At 45.2% G+C, this 12,694-nt stretch overlaps 1 protein-coding gene across 4 annotated transcripts in view; it reads left to right on the top strand.

Annotated features, from left to right (window-relative positions):
• MFSD6 (major facilitator superfamily domain containing 6) overlaps positions 1–11,616 on the top strand; it is a 43,918-nt gene extending 32,302 nt beyond the window's left edge. For 2 of the 4 annotated variants that reach the window (XM_083707528.1, XM_083707529.1), the window contains exons 4-7: positions 831–992; positions 2,636–2,734; positions 4,818–5,098; positions 8,525–11,616. In XM_083707528.1, coding sequence (XP_083563654.1) covers positions 831–992; positions 2,636–2,734; positions 4,818–5,098; positions 8,525–8,704 — 722 coding nt within the window. In that variant the 3' untranslated portion in view covers positions 8,705–11,616. Of the gene's footprint in view, positions 1–830; positions 993–2,635; positions 2,735–4,817; positions 5,099–8,275; positions 8,298–8,524 lie in introns of all 4 variants that reach the window. The other 2 variants (XM_083707531.1, XM_083707530.1) reach the window with 2 other exon arrangements.
• The last annotated feature ends 1,078 nt before the right edge of the window (positions 11,617–12,694 follow it).

A 12,694-nucleotide genomic window follows, 5' to 3' on the forward strand; every position in this document is an offset into this window, starting at 1 on the left:
TGTGGCCCTCGGTACAAAACAAAGGTTAACCACCCCTGTTTGGGGAGACTGGGTCAACCCCATCCATAACAGTTTGAAGGCCGCCTAACTAGGCAGATGAACCTCCCATTAACCGTACCTTTGTTTTGTCTGGCTCGAGTCTCGGTTTATCGGGCCTCATCCAGTCCTTCTGTTCCGAAGCACTATTTCAAAACAGCCCCTGCCTCTCCTGATTTGATAAAAGAGAGATACAGAGCTGGTGCCCCCTGCATCTTAATGATGCCTCACCTCACACCCCCAGACTCATGACAGTTTCATGTGGATGTTGAGTAGAATTGGTGATAAAATGGATTTCTATGGGGAAGTCCATAGCATAAGTGCTGTAGGGTCATCCGCCAGCACCATCTTCTGCATTTAGCCATCTAAGTAGAAAAGGGAGCATTAAAAACCAGGGTCTGCCACCTCTAAACCAGACAGCACATCAACACTGATATCATGGTCGCTGGTGACAAAAGTCCTAGAGCAGGCATGGCCAAACTTGGCCATCCAGCTGTTTTGGGACTACAACTCCCATCATCCCTTGTTAACAGGACCAGTGGTCAAGGATGATGGGAACTGTAGTCCCAAAACACCTGGAGGGCCAAGTTTGGCCATGCCTGCCCTAGAGAATCAACAGGGTCTCACACTCCCTCATCTCATTCAGTAAAACAAGCAACTTCTGTCCTTGAAGTCCAGCCTAAAACCCAATTCATCCAAGACAACCTGAATCTGGCTGAAGAAGAAGAAAGAAACAAAAAACAATTTTCAGGAGCATAAGGCGCTGAATTCTGAAACATCTTCCTTTTCTGCAGGTGTGACCCATGCAGCCATCTGGGCAGCTTGCATTTCCTACCTAAGTGCTGCTGTTCCTCCCGAATTAAGAACTTCCGCTCAGGGTATTCTGCAGGGCCTCCACCTTGGCCTGGGCAGAGGGTGCGGAGCAATGGTTGGAGGAGTGCTGGTCAACTATTTCGGTAAGAGAAACATGTGGGATAGTTCCATTAGCAATTTGCTCTCCTTTCATGCATTTTGGATGCTGCTTTATTAAATGTTTCCCAGCCCTTCGCTTCCCTATGCTTAAATTATGTTAGCCAAATGCTGATATCATGCTTGTGTTTTCTTTGGGGGGGGGGGGTTTGTGTTATGTATGAAATTGTGTGGATACTTGACACACCAAATTAGAAGGACCTGTATCTTTAAGACATTTCTTTTACCTGTCATCTTCAAAACACCTAATAATAATAATGACAATATATTATCATCATCATCATCCCACCCATCTGGTTGGGTTTCCCCAGCCACTCTGGGCAGCTCCCAACAGAATATTATTAATAATAAAGCGATCAAACATTAAAAACTTCCCTAAACAGGGCTGCCTTCAGATGTCTTTCAAAAGTCAGATACAGTGCTACCTCTGGTTGCACACAGGATCTGTTCCGGGGCTCCGGTCGGATCCTGAGGAATTTGCAACCGGAGGTGCCGCTTCTGCGCATGCATGCAGTTTAGCGCTTCTGCGCATGCGCGCAGTGAAACCTGGAAAAATACTTCCGGGTTTGCTGCGTACGTATCCTGAAGGATACGTAACCGGAGGTGAACCTAAATAGAGGTACCACTGTAGTTGTTTATTTCCTTGACATCTGATAGGAGGGTGTTCCACAGGGCGGGCGCCACCACCAAGAAGGCCTTAACAGTTGTATTCAAATGAAGAACAGAATGGGAGATGATCCCATACTTTTAAAATATTTGCAAGTCCCGATACACACAGGTGTGGGCACACATCAAAGGTTCTAAACATCAATCCCCAACTCTCCATATCTGTCCCTTGCTGAGTACTCTTTTAGTTTCATGCAGGAATTTAGAGACTTTAATCATGTATGCATGGTCAGAGGAGGAAGCCTGCCCACCAGTTGTTAGCATAAATTCAATGCTTTGAGCATCGTGAGCAAATTTTATTCACTTTAAGTTAGCCATGCCAACAGCGAAAGAAAAAGGACCCCTGGATGGTTTAGTCCAGTCGAAATCGACTATGGGGTGCAGCCTTTGTCCGCAGACAACTTTTCTGGGTCATGTGGCCAGCATGACTAAACCGCTTCTGGCGCAACAGAAGCCAGAGCACACAGAAACGCTGTTTACCTTCCTGCCACATTGGTACCTACTTATCTCCCTGCACTGGTACGCTTTTGATCTGCTAGGTTGGCAGGAGTTGGGACAGAGCAACGGGAACTCACCCCGTCGCGGGGATTCGAACCGCCGACCTTCTGATCGGCAAGCCCAAGAGGCTCAGTGGTTTAGACCACAGCGCCACCTGCATCCTTAGACACGCCGTAGTTCCACTCTAAATCCAAGCCATGGTGTTTTAAATGCTTCTACAACTTCTCTCCTAATGTTTTCATCCAAAGGGTGTGATCTAACTGGCTTAAAGTAGACCACGTTAAAAGTGCAATCCTCAGAGGTGCCTCAGAAGATAATTATATATATAAAAATAAACCTATAAAGATGCAAATCTGCCTTACTTTTGAACCAGACCTTTCATCCATCTACTTCATTACAAGTCTGGCTAGAAATCGCTCTTTGCATGATTGAATTGGGTCTCACTCTTCCCTGCTTCTCTCCACAGGAGCTGCTTCGACATTCAGAGGGATAGGAATGGCCTGTCTTGTGATCCTATTGCTTTTTGCTTTGATCCAGTGGGTGGCAATTCCTGATGAGAAAGAAGGTAGGTAGATTATTCCCATGTATTCAGAGGAACCCAACCTAACAGCATTTTCCTCTGCCTCTTGGTGTGATCTCATCTGCTTTGAACTCTTTTCGTCTCGTGCCCATTTAGTCTCATTGATCATTTGACTCGAGTCATAACCTTAAGGCTATAGGGCCGGGCTTACTTTTAAATGACCTTGTGTTTTCTTCTGTTTAAAGCAGAACTTTCCATGCTGGGCACACAGGGGCTTTTTCAATAGAAGCCATTCTTAATAAGCAAAAATGTCAGGTCCTCTGTCTACAAGACAAACTGATCCAGAGACAAGGGAAAGACAGCAGCATTTGGACATTATTATTATTATTATTATTATTATTATTATTATTATTATTGGATGTCTCTGGGAATGGGGGTCTAAGAGTGAAAGAGCTTGCTAAGGATAAGCACTGCCCCATAGTTCAATTTGTCTTGCTACCTTATGTATAATTCATTTTAAAGCATGAGCAGATTCTTGATAAACTGAGCTGCAGTAAGAAAATAGCGCTCTATCTGAGTCAGGCAACCTAAGGCCCGTGGGCCAGATGCAGCCCAATTGCCTTCTCAATCCGGCCTACAGATGGTCTGGGAATCAGCGTGTTTTCACATGAGCAGAATGTGTGCTTTTATTTAAAATGCATCTCTGGGTTATTTGTAGGGCATAGGAATTCGTTCACCCCCTGCCCCCAATAGTCCGGCCCACCACATGGTCTGAGGGACGGTGGACCAGCCCATGGCTGAAAAAGGTTGCTGACCCCTGATCTGAGTTATTCTTAGCAGCAAGTGGGCGCAGGGAAGCCATTGTGGTGTTTTTGACTACCACAACAGCAAGTTACACTGTGTCCGTCAGCTGGTTACCCCCGGGGCTTCCTCCTCTCCCATTATTTCCCAACTTTCCCCCTCATCTGCCTCTGAGCTGTGACCTTCCTCAAACCCCTGTTGTAAATCTAAACTGTCTTCCTCTTCCTTCTCCCTGGAAGGGTCAGGATGGGGAGGCAGTGTCCACCATTCCTCTTCTGCCCAGTCCCTGACAATTACAGGGGGCTGCACTAAGTGTGTCCCTCTCCATGAAAGAATCATCGAACAATGGATTCTATTATTCTTTCCATACAGAGCTTAAGGGTTTGGGGGTTCTGAAAAGTGCCCTCGATTGCTCAGAAGTAAATTTTATAGGGCAACAGGGTGGATTTGGTTTAAACCACGATTTAAATTCACTAGTCAGACAGACTTGATTTTATTTTTATTTTACAGAAAGACTCATTCTTGCCAGTGTAAGCTTAATATTTACAATCAGATGAAGGCTTCATTTTTGGAATAATAAATTTTCAGAGTCGTTTTTACAGTTCTATCAGAAATTACTGATTTGGTTATACTATTAGAAATACATAGACCGATCATTATGAAATTATTGTGAGGTTTAATAAAGGAACTGTTTATATTTGGACAACCTTTCTTCTGTACTTTATTGGAAGGAGAAAAATAATAATTTGCTTAATAACAATTTAAACAATTTATTTAACTAAAACAATAACGTTGTAGCATATGTATCCATGTTTGTTTACTGATGCGGTTAAACAATTTTATTTTTAAAAAAACCCCTTAAGACAGGGTTTTAGCACACATGAAAAACTTAACTTATTTCCTGATGAATAGCCCTTGGACTGTAATGTAACTTAAATAGAAAACTTATCTATAGAAATATTTTTCCTCCAAAAGCATTGTATTTTAAAAATCCGATTTACATTTTTTTTAAAAATCTGATTTTTAAATATTTTTTTATTTAAAAATTTATCCTGTACGGGAGGGATCGGCAGCCTAAGGTAAGGCCCATGGGCCAAAAGCGGCCCCCAGGGGTCGTTTAACCATCCCACGAGCCACCCCTGAACCGAGCCACCCCCTCGGCCAGTAGCCACGCGCTGCACATGTGCAGACGCCGGAAATCGCGCACGCGATCAGGCCCACAGAAGAATCTCCGCTGGAGTGAACCGGCCCAGGCGAGGTAAACCTTGCCGACCCCTGCTGCATGGTACCGAATACTGACCTTTCAAATGGTTATTTTGAACTTCAGAAAAAACCATGCTGGCCGAAAGGATCCCAGTGCCTTCCAGCCCTGTGCCCATAGCCACCATTGACCTGGTACAGCAACAGGCGGAAGATATCATGCCTCGGCCAGAGCCCAAGCTTCCTCCCAAGAAAACAAAGTACCAGGAGGAGCAGGAAGACGTCAACAAGCCTGCCTGGAGTGTCAGCTCTTCCCCCTGGGTCACTCTCGCCTATGCTCTCTATCAGATCAAGGAAATGGTCCAGCTCTCCAAAAGCAACCAGGTGCTCGAGAACCAGCCTTTGCAGGTAACCCACGCTTTGCTGCCTAAAAGGTGTTTCTAGGAGGAGAAATTGGATATGTGGTTTTTAGGGTTCCAAGGAAACGTTCTTGGGGTGGGTACAGTGGTGCCTCCTTGTCATTGGTACAGTGGTGCCTCGCAAGACGAAAAGAATCCGTTCCGCGAGTCTCTCCGTCTTGCGGTTTTTTCGTCTTGCGAAGCAAGCCTATTAGCGGGCTTAGCAGATCAGCTGTTAAGCGACTTAGCGGATCAGCTGTTTAGCGGCTTGGCGGATCAGCTGATAAGTGGCTTAGCGGCTTGGGAAAAAGGGGGGGAAAGGGAAAAAACCCCGCAGGAACTCGCAAGACATTTTCGTCTTGCGAAGCAAGCCCATAGGAAATTCGTTTTGCGAAGCACCTCCAAAACGGAAAACCCTTTCGTCTAGCGGGTTTTCCATCTTGCGAGGCATTCGTCTTGCGGGGCACCACTGTACCTGCCATCCCTTTCTTAATTCAGACAGCAGAGAAACGGGCAACACCATCCAATAAGTGGGAAATGGCTCAACTCATTTCCTAGCTTATTCTTCTGTTTTGACAGGTGTGCTTACCTGACAGGCGAAGGTCTCTTGGAAGCCTCCCTGAATTCCTAGCTGTTAAGCTTTGCATTCCAAAAGAAATAGCAATGGGGGTATCTCAACCACGCAGATCTGTCCGTTGGGGTGTTTAGGGCAGTCTGTGAGTGGTGTACACAGGGGATTCTGGAGAAGAATTATGGGGCTTGCAGTGCTTTCCTCTTTCAGGTAAACAATACAAGCCCCAGAAGGTTGTATTTGGGGGCTTGAGCCCATAAACTCCGCGGGTTGTCTCCATATACAACATGGAAGCTCCTCCGATTGTGGTTATTCAACAAAACTTATTAGCTGTTGCTTGAATACTGACTAGAGAGAGTTCTGCTTTGTGCAACCGCAGATTTAATCTACGGAATGCTTTACCACAAGAGGAGATAATGTGTCTATCTTACAAGGGTGGGTTTTTTGGTGTTTTTCTTTTTTCTTGGAAAGGGCAGATAATCAGTAGAAATTAGCCACAACAGCTCTATGCAACCTCCAAGCATCAAATATTTGCGGCAGGTTGATGCAGAGCAAGGCTGGAAACAAAGCCAGTCTTAAAAGTACCTGGATTTTGGGAAGAAGGTTCTGTCTGTCTGTCTGTCTGTCTGTCTGTCTGTCTCTCTCTCTCTCTCTCTCTCTCTCTCTCTCTCTCTCTCTCTCACACACACACACACACACACACATATATGGGGTTCCCTTTAAATATGGACTCTCACTGACTTGATCTTTTATATATATATATATTTATATTTAGTTGGTTAATCAAATGATGTTTAATTCACTGAATCTTAAAATGCATAAATATGTGTGCAAGGAAAAAGAATCCGAAGAAAATAGCATTACAGTCGTACCTTGGTTCTCAAACAGAATCTGTTCCAGAAGTCCATCCGACTTCTGAAAACGTTCGAAAACCAAGGCGCGGCTTCCGATTGGCTGCAGGAGCTTCCTGCACTCAATCGGAAGCCGCCTCGGATAGCCAGCTTCCAAAAAAACATTTGCAAACCTAAACACTCACTTCCGGGTTTGTCGCATTCAGGAGCCAAAACAGATGAGTACCAAGGCGTTCGAGAACCAAGGTACGACTGTATTTGTCTTAATTGATGTGCACCCTAGAAAACGCATGATCCCTTCTCAACATTGGAGAGGATGCTTCTTATAAGATAGCACATATCACTTTTTAAAAACTTGCTTTTTAAAAAGGAACCCCCCCCCCAAACTAATGAGAATCTCCTGGTTAATCAGGTACATATTTGTGATCAAGTAATTGGATTGTTGACAGTGTCCATTGCCCCACTTTGGACCGAGGTGTAGCCAGCCTCCTATGTCAGGCTTCCTCAATCTCGGCCCTCCAGATGTTTTGAGATTACAATTCCCATCATCCCTGACCACTGGTCCTGCTAGCTAGGAATCATGGGCGTTGTAGGCCAAAAAACATCTGGCGGACTGAGGTTGAGGAAGCCTGTCCTATGTGATTTGCAGCAATGATGCACGGGGGCCAAAATTTGGGGCAAAAGTCCTGGGGGCCCCCCAAACACAACATGGCTGGCCATTGCATTTTGAAATAAGTGAATAGATATTGCCATCTATAGAGCTCCCCTCACTCCGCAAGGCCAGAGTCTAAAATTACCCAATTCCACCAGTAATTTGCAGGCGGGCTTCAGCAACTAAAGAAGGAAAACATTCACATTGTTGCAAGGCAGTGGGGGAGCCTATCAAACTGCTGTTGAATCCAAAGTTTTGAGAAACCTGGTGTGTGTTTGCCTGAAAGTATGCTGTACTAACTACTTCTTTAATGTGCTGTTACACTCAAGCAACATTGGCCTTTAATTTCACCAAGATCTTCACAAGCAGCTTAACCGGCTAATGACAAAATTATTAGTTTTGTCATCAAGAGGAGTCTCTGCCTCATAAAGCAGGCATTTGAGCAGCTGTCTTAAAAATGAGACTAAATATGTCCCTTCAGAGGTTGGCACTAATGATAGCTCATTGATACTTTTGCACAAGAATCTGTCCCACTACTATCTAAAGCACCCAGGGAGAAGCATCTCAGCCCTTGAATGATAGATGTCACCCACATTAGAGTCAGGAAAGAATATGGCCCCTTTGCAGCCATCGGACCCAAGCTAGCAGGGAGATCTGAATACACAAGCTTGCTGCCATGTTCCAATTGGGCCACAATGGTCTGTGGGATTTGTTTAGTGTTTGGATTTGGGGGGGGGGTCGTGTTAACTTTTAGCTTTAGCTTTATGTTTGCATATTGTAGAAACGAACTCGTTAAAAATACCTGAGAAAATGTTACAATCTCCCCTCCCCCCCCCACTTTTTTTCATGAGTAGGAAAATGGCCTGCTGCTTAGTAAGTCTCCTGAAATATTCATAGCTCAGCTCCAGAAATAGCAAACTCTAACTCGCTGTGGCGCTAATGCAAAGGATTACATGGAAAATATGTCAAGCAAGTATGTGCACAGGAGCGCCAAAATGTGTTAACGAGCCGTAGGGATGTGCTGCGTTATTGCCTATGTAACATTTCGAGATAACTTTTTTTGCCTTAAAATACAACAAGTTTTTTCCATGCATGCTTCTTGGGGAAGAGCAGTTAGGAAAAGATAATAAGCAAGGTAAGTTTTTTTGACATCTTGCTGTCCAACGTTTTTACCTGGGTATGATCACGCTTCCCCATAATTGCTTTTATTGCTTATGTGCTGTGCTGTGTATGATTTTTCCGTTGCTGCTGTTGTTCTGACAAGGCTGCCTGGCTTACCTGCAGTAGAAGAATATGCGCTTTCCTGAGCAGCGGGAAAACTGCAAGTATGCATTTTTACATGGGATCCTTTCTCTTTCCTAGAAAGCCAACAATAGTCATGACTCTGCACCAAGCGTCCCTCAGAATCAAAGCAGTGATGCGTCTGCAGAGACTTCTGTACCTACAGCAGCTCCTGAAACTCATCTCAGCCCAGGCTGCACCGATCCAGACCCAGCTCCTGCAGATTGCAGCGCTCAGCCTCCTGAGGCAGGGCAGGAATAGGCCTTTGCTGCCTGTCGTCATTTTGTTGCACTGGATCCTGCTCTTTGGGGGGAGCTGAGAAGAATGCTGAAACGAAAAGCTTGAAACTGCAGCTCCCTTCATCTCCGCGATGGTAACCTGACACAGCACGCATTTTTAAATATTTAAGGCCTTTTTCTGTGTCAAAGCCCAATAGGCCTGTGGCAGGAAGGACTAAAAACCTAGGAAGGCTAGGCCAGAAGAGGCCGGTGTCAAAATAACTAACTAGAGTTAAAATATTCCACACAAAACGCTTTTCAACCTTTGCGGGAACGAGGTTTGGGGTCCATTTGTGCGTAAACAAAACGGAAATCTAACTTGGTAGTGGATTTAATTTGTGAAAGTCTGCTTCGGTTCCGAAAGAGGAATGCTGCCTTGCATTCTCTCTTGCTCGAGACAATGAATTATTATTTAAAATCAGTTCTTAGGGAAGGGGGAAAAGAGAATTCTTAGGTATTTCTCTCCACCCACCCTAAATCTATGTTAATTTATTGGGAGGCATATTAGTTTCCCAAGGAGAGATGCATAAACTACTGAAACTCTATAGAGAGACTACGCTAGTTAAATACCTAAATGAAGGAGCGGTTTAGAATTCTGTCTTTTGTAAAGACTTTTCAGGAACTTTGAATAGCTTTGGGCCAGTTGAGTTCTGTGTTAAAAATGAGCCTTGGAACCTTTTGAACTGGCCAGGTTGCTGTTCACTGCTCTCTGGCCAGGCCGCAGGGAATTGGTAAGGGCATTTAGACTGAATCAAAACTATTTGGCTGCCTACAACCCTTCGTTTACGAGGCTGTGGGTTAGGGCTTGTGTTTGTGTTGTGTAGGTTCGGCGTTATGCATAACCCCCCCCCCCACTTGACTGCAATTGTTCCGTTTGTGAGTATATGGGGCCCTGTTGACCCAACCCAACGCGGGGAGAAACAGTCTGTGGAGGTGAATCTTTCCTTTCCAACCCTGTTGTAGACAGCTATGGGGTATTTGCGTTCATGCTCAGAGGCGGGAGCCACATATGCACATCTGGGACCGATGGCTGTTCTCCTAGCTCACATAGGATGTCAGAATCCTTTTTTGGACTTGGGGGACACCCAGGTCTTGCCAGGGAAAACCCTTAACAGGATTCACGTGTGGTTCGTGCTGACAGCATCTTTTGTTTGGTGCAAGAGAGGGGATCCTTGTGAGCTCGGCCGCTTTACTTCTTGATCAGGGCCAATATGTTTTATCTCACGATAGTGTAAAGTTTATTTTATTGGGGGGTGTGGTTATATTTATTTATAGCAGGGGTGAGGAGCCTGCGGTTCGGTAGATGCTGCTAGGACTACACATACCATGATTCCTGACCATGGGCGGTGGTTGATGGGAGCTGGAGTCCAGCAACATGGGTTTTTTTGGGTGGGGGGGACAGACTGCCAGTTCCCCACTCAATGTGTGGGGTACATTTAAAGTGCCTGTGGGCTGCCAAAAGGGGTGGGACACAACTCCTAATGGTTCTTGGTTAGGAAAAGGTGAAATCATTAATATAAACATAGCTGGAATGACAGAAGAGCCATCTTACATAAATGAAAAATCGGCACCGTACGTTTTGAGCTGTCGCGACAACACTTTGTGTTGCTTGTCAAATACACTGGCAGATTCATGTTTCTTTTCTTTTCATGTTTCCCAAATGTTAGTCGAACCCGCTTTTGCCGATTATAGCTGAGAAAAGAAACGTTATAGTGGCTGGGACAACCCAGCCAGACAGGTGGGGGATAGATAATAAAATTATTAACATTATTATTTATTCCAGGCTGAAGCCTTGAGGCTCAAGAGGGTTGCTAAAAGCTTTCTCTCCTGAGGAACAGCTGCTTAAAAAGGGCAGGGTTGCCCTCATACTGAAAGGCAGCACAGAACCAAACCATTGTTGTCTTCTGGCAGCCAAGCGACGTGGCAAATGGCTGTGTTTGCCCCCCACCCCAGCCCAGCACTTACACCCCTGGGCAGACCAGCCTGTATACTAACATTCATTTCCTGAACTGGCTTTTGGTTGGCGACGGGGAGAGACATTCCATTCCATGTAATCGAGACAAGCGATGGCCGCAGGCGATCAATCCTTTTAAAAGGTGGACGGAAATGTACAGCCTAGTGTCCACCACCCAGGTGTTTTGGACTACATCTCTCATCAGCCCCAAACACAACACCCTGAGACTTCTGGGAGTTGTAGTCCCAAAAGGCTGGAGTGGGGCTCCAGGCTTGTCAAAAGCTGCTTGCAAGGAAGCATGTCAGATTTTTAGATCTGTTCTAGGCAAAGCTGCGTGGGGGTCACACTTGGCTCGAATGCAGACCACGTAATGGAATACCTCAAGCTAGGTTGTGAGGAAGGCAAAAGAGCCCCTCAGATTTCCGCATGGAGTACTATGGGGTCTTCCCAATGCATAAGCCTTACAGAATCTAGACGTGGACACCTGGGACCAAACAACAGAGAGTAGTTGATAAGTGTTTTGGGTTTTTTTGCACTTCCACTTAAATGTACTGTAAATTTCTCATGACTTGTTTAAGTGTCCTTTAAAAGAGAGAATCAGAATTGTATTTATTATGTTACAGCTGGGGTACGTGTGTGTGGAGGTTAGGAAACAACCAAGCAGATGACAGGCTAAAAACAGTTTAAAAATAAAATATTAAACCCTCTCTTTAGCTAATTCGTAGAGAGATTCACATGGCTAACGTTGCCAATAACACCTTAATGTGCAGCAGCTGCGTTGTAACGCTTTGAGCTTACGCGTTAACGTTTACACGTCTGAATTGTCTGTTGAACCTGTTCCTTCGTTACACGCGGGCGATGAGACCGTACACGGGTTTTCATATTTGTGAAATTGTTAAGATGTAGCGAGAGAAATAAAATTTCACTGTATATGTAAAACAGATCTCTGACAATACTCAATTATTATTACATCCAGGCTCATACAACTGCATGGAGTTGGCACAGGTAACTATATTTTCATGGACAGTGGGACTGTAAACTTTTAAAATTGTGGACAGTGGGATTGTGTGCTTTTTAAAAAATGGAAAAACCATGAAGGGACAACGCTGCTTTTTTATTTTTTGCATAGCCTCATTAGGGGAGCCAACCTGGGCTCCATGTTATGGGTACCCGTGACGTCATGATGTCACACTGCGATGTGATGTCATGATATCACACGCGCCCCCTGGCCTTGGAACCTGACTTCCAGTGCCACTAGAAGTCAGGTTCCCAAGGCAACGTACCGGATGTTGTGTTGGGGGCCCTGTGATGCAGCTGCTGAGCACCCGCAACAAATCTTAAATCTTATGATTTATTGGGGAGCCACTTTGCTCATCTTTGGTATTTAATAGCACAAAATGGTATGTCTGCTACTCTCCAGACCCACCGTTTACCCATCCCAACTCTAGCCCTACAGGGAGAGGGCAGAATATCACCTTCGCTTCCTTGCCCATTCAAAATCTCTCTGCTCTGCATCCTCGGCTGTTGCTAGATACAGATGCGCTTTGCAAGACTCCACTCCTGGCGACAGCGTTGGGAGTCTTCCGGCTCATGCTTCTGCTTCCTCTACTTTTAAGAGAATGTTGTGCCTGAGCAGCCCCTGCCTTTCGAAGTCCCCTTGGGCGGTAGAGCTTAGCTTTAAAAGCTGTCTTGCGTGAGCAGCATAGCCATTCGTACTGATTTGAATCTTGGCTGTGATATCTCTCTCCGCTCCCCCTCCCCAGGCTCCCGAGATTTCAGGATGTACTTAACTATATCTTTCCCTTCGTTTTTTTAGCTTTGCAAATAATCCTTGTGAGGTAGAAAGATAAAGACTTTGAACCGGATTATCCACCCGAGAAAGGGAAAATAAAGGGATCGGCTCAGCATGCAGTATATTGAATACACACCATCAAAAGCTCTCAAGATCACACACCCCACTCCTACAAGAATCTCTCCTCACCCATATCAAATGCTCCTTTGCGGAGTGTTCCATTAGTT

This window comes from Podarcis gaigeae, assembly GCF_964106915.1.
Source record: "Podarcis gaigeae genome assembly, chromosome: 1".
Taxonomy (NCBI): Eukaryota; Metazoa; Chordata; class Lepidosauria; order Squamata; family Lacertidae; genus Podarcis; species Podarcis gaigeae.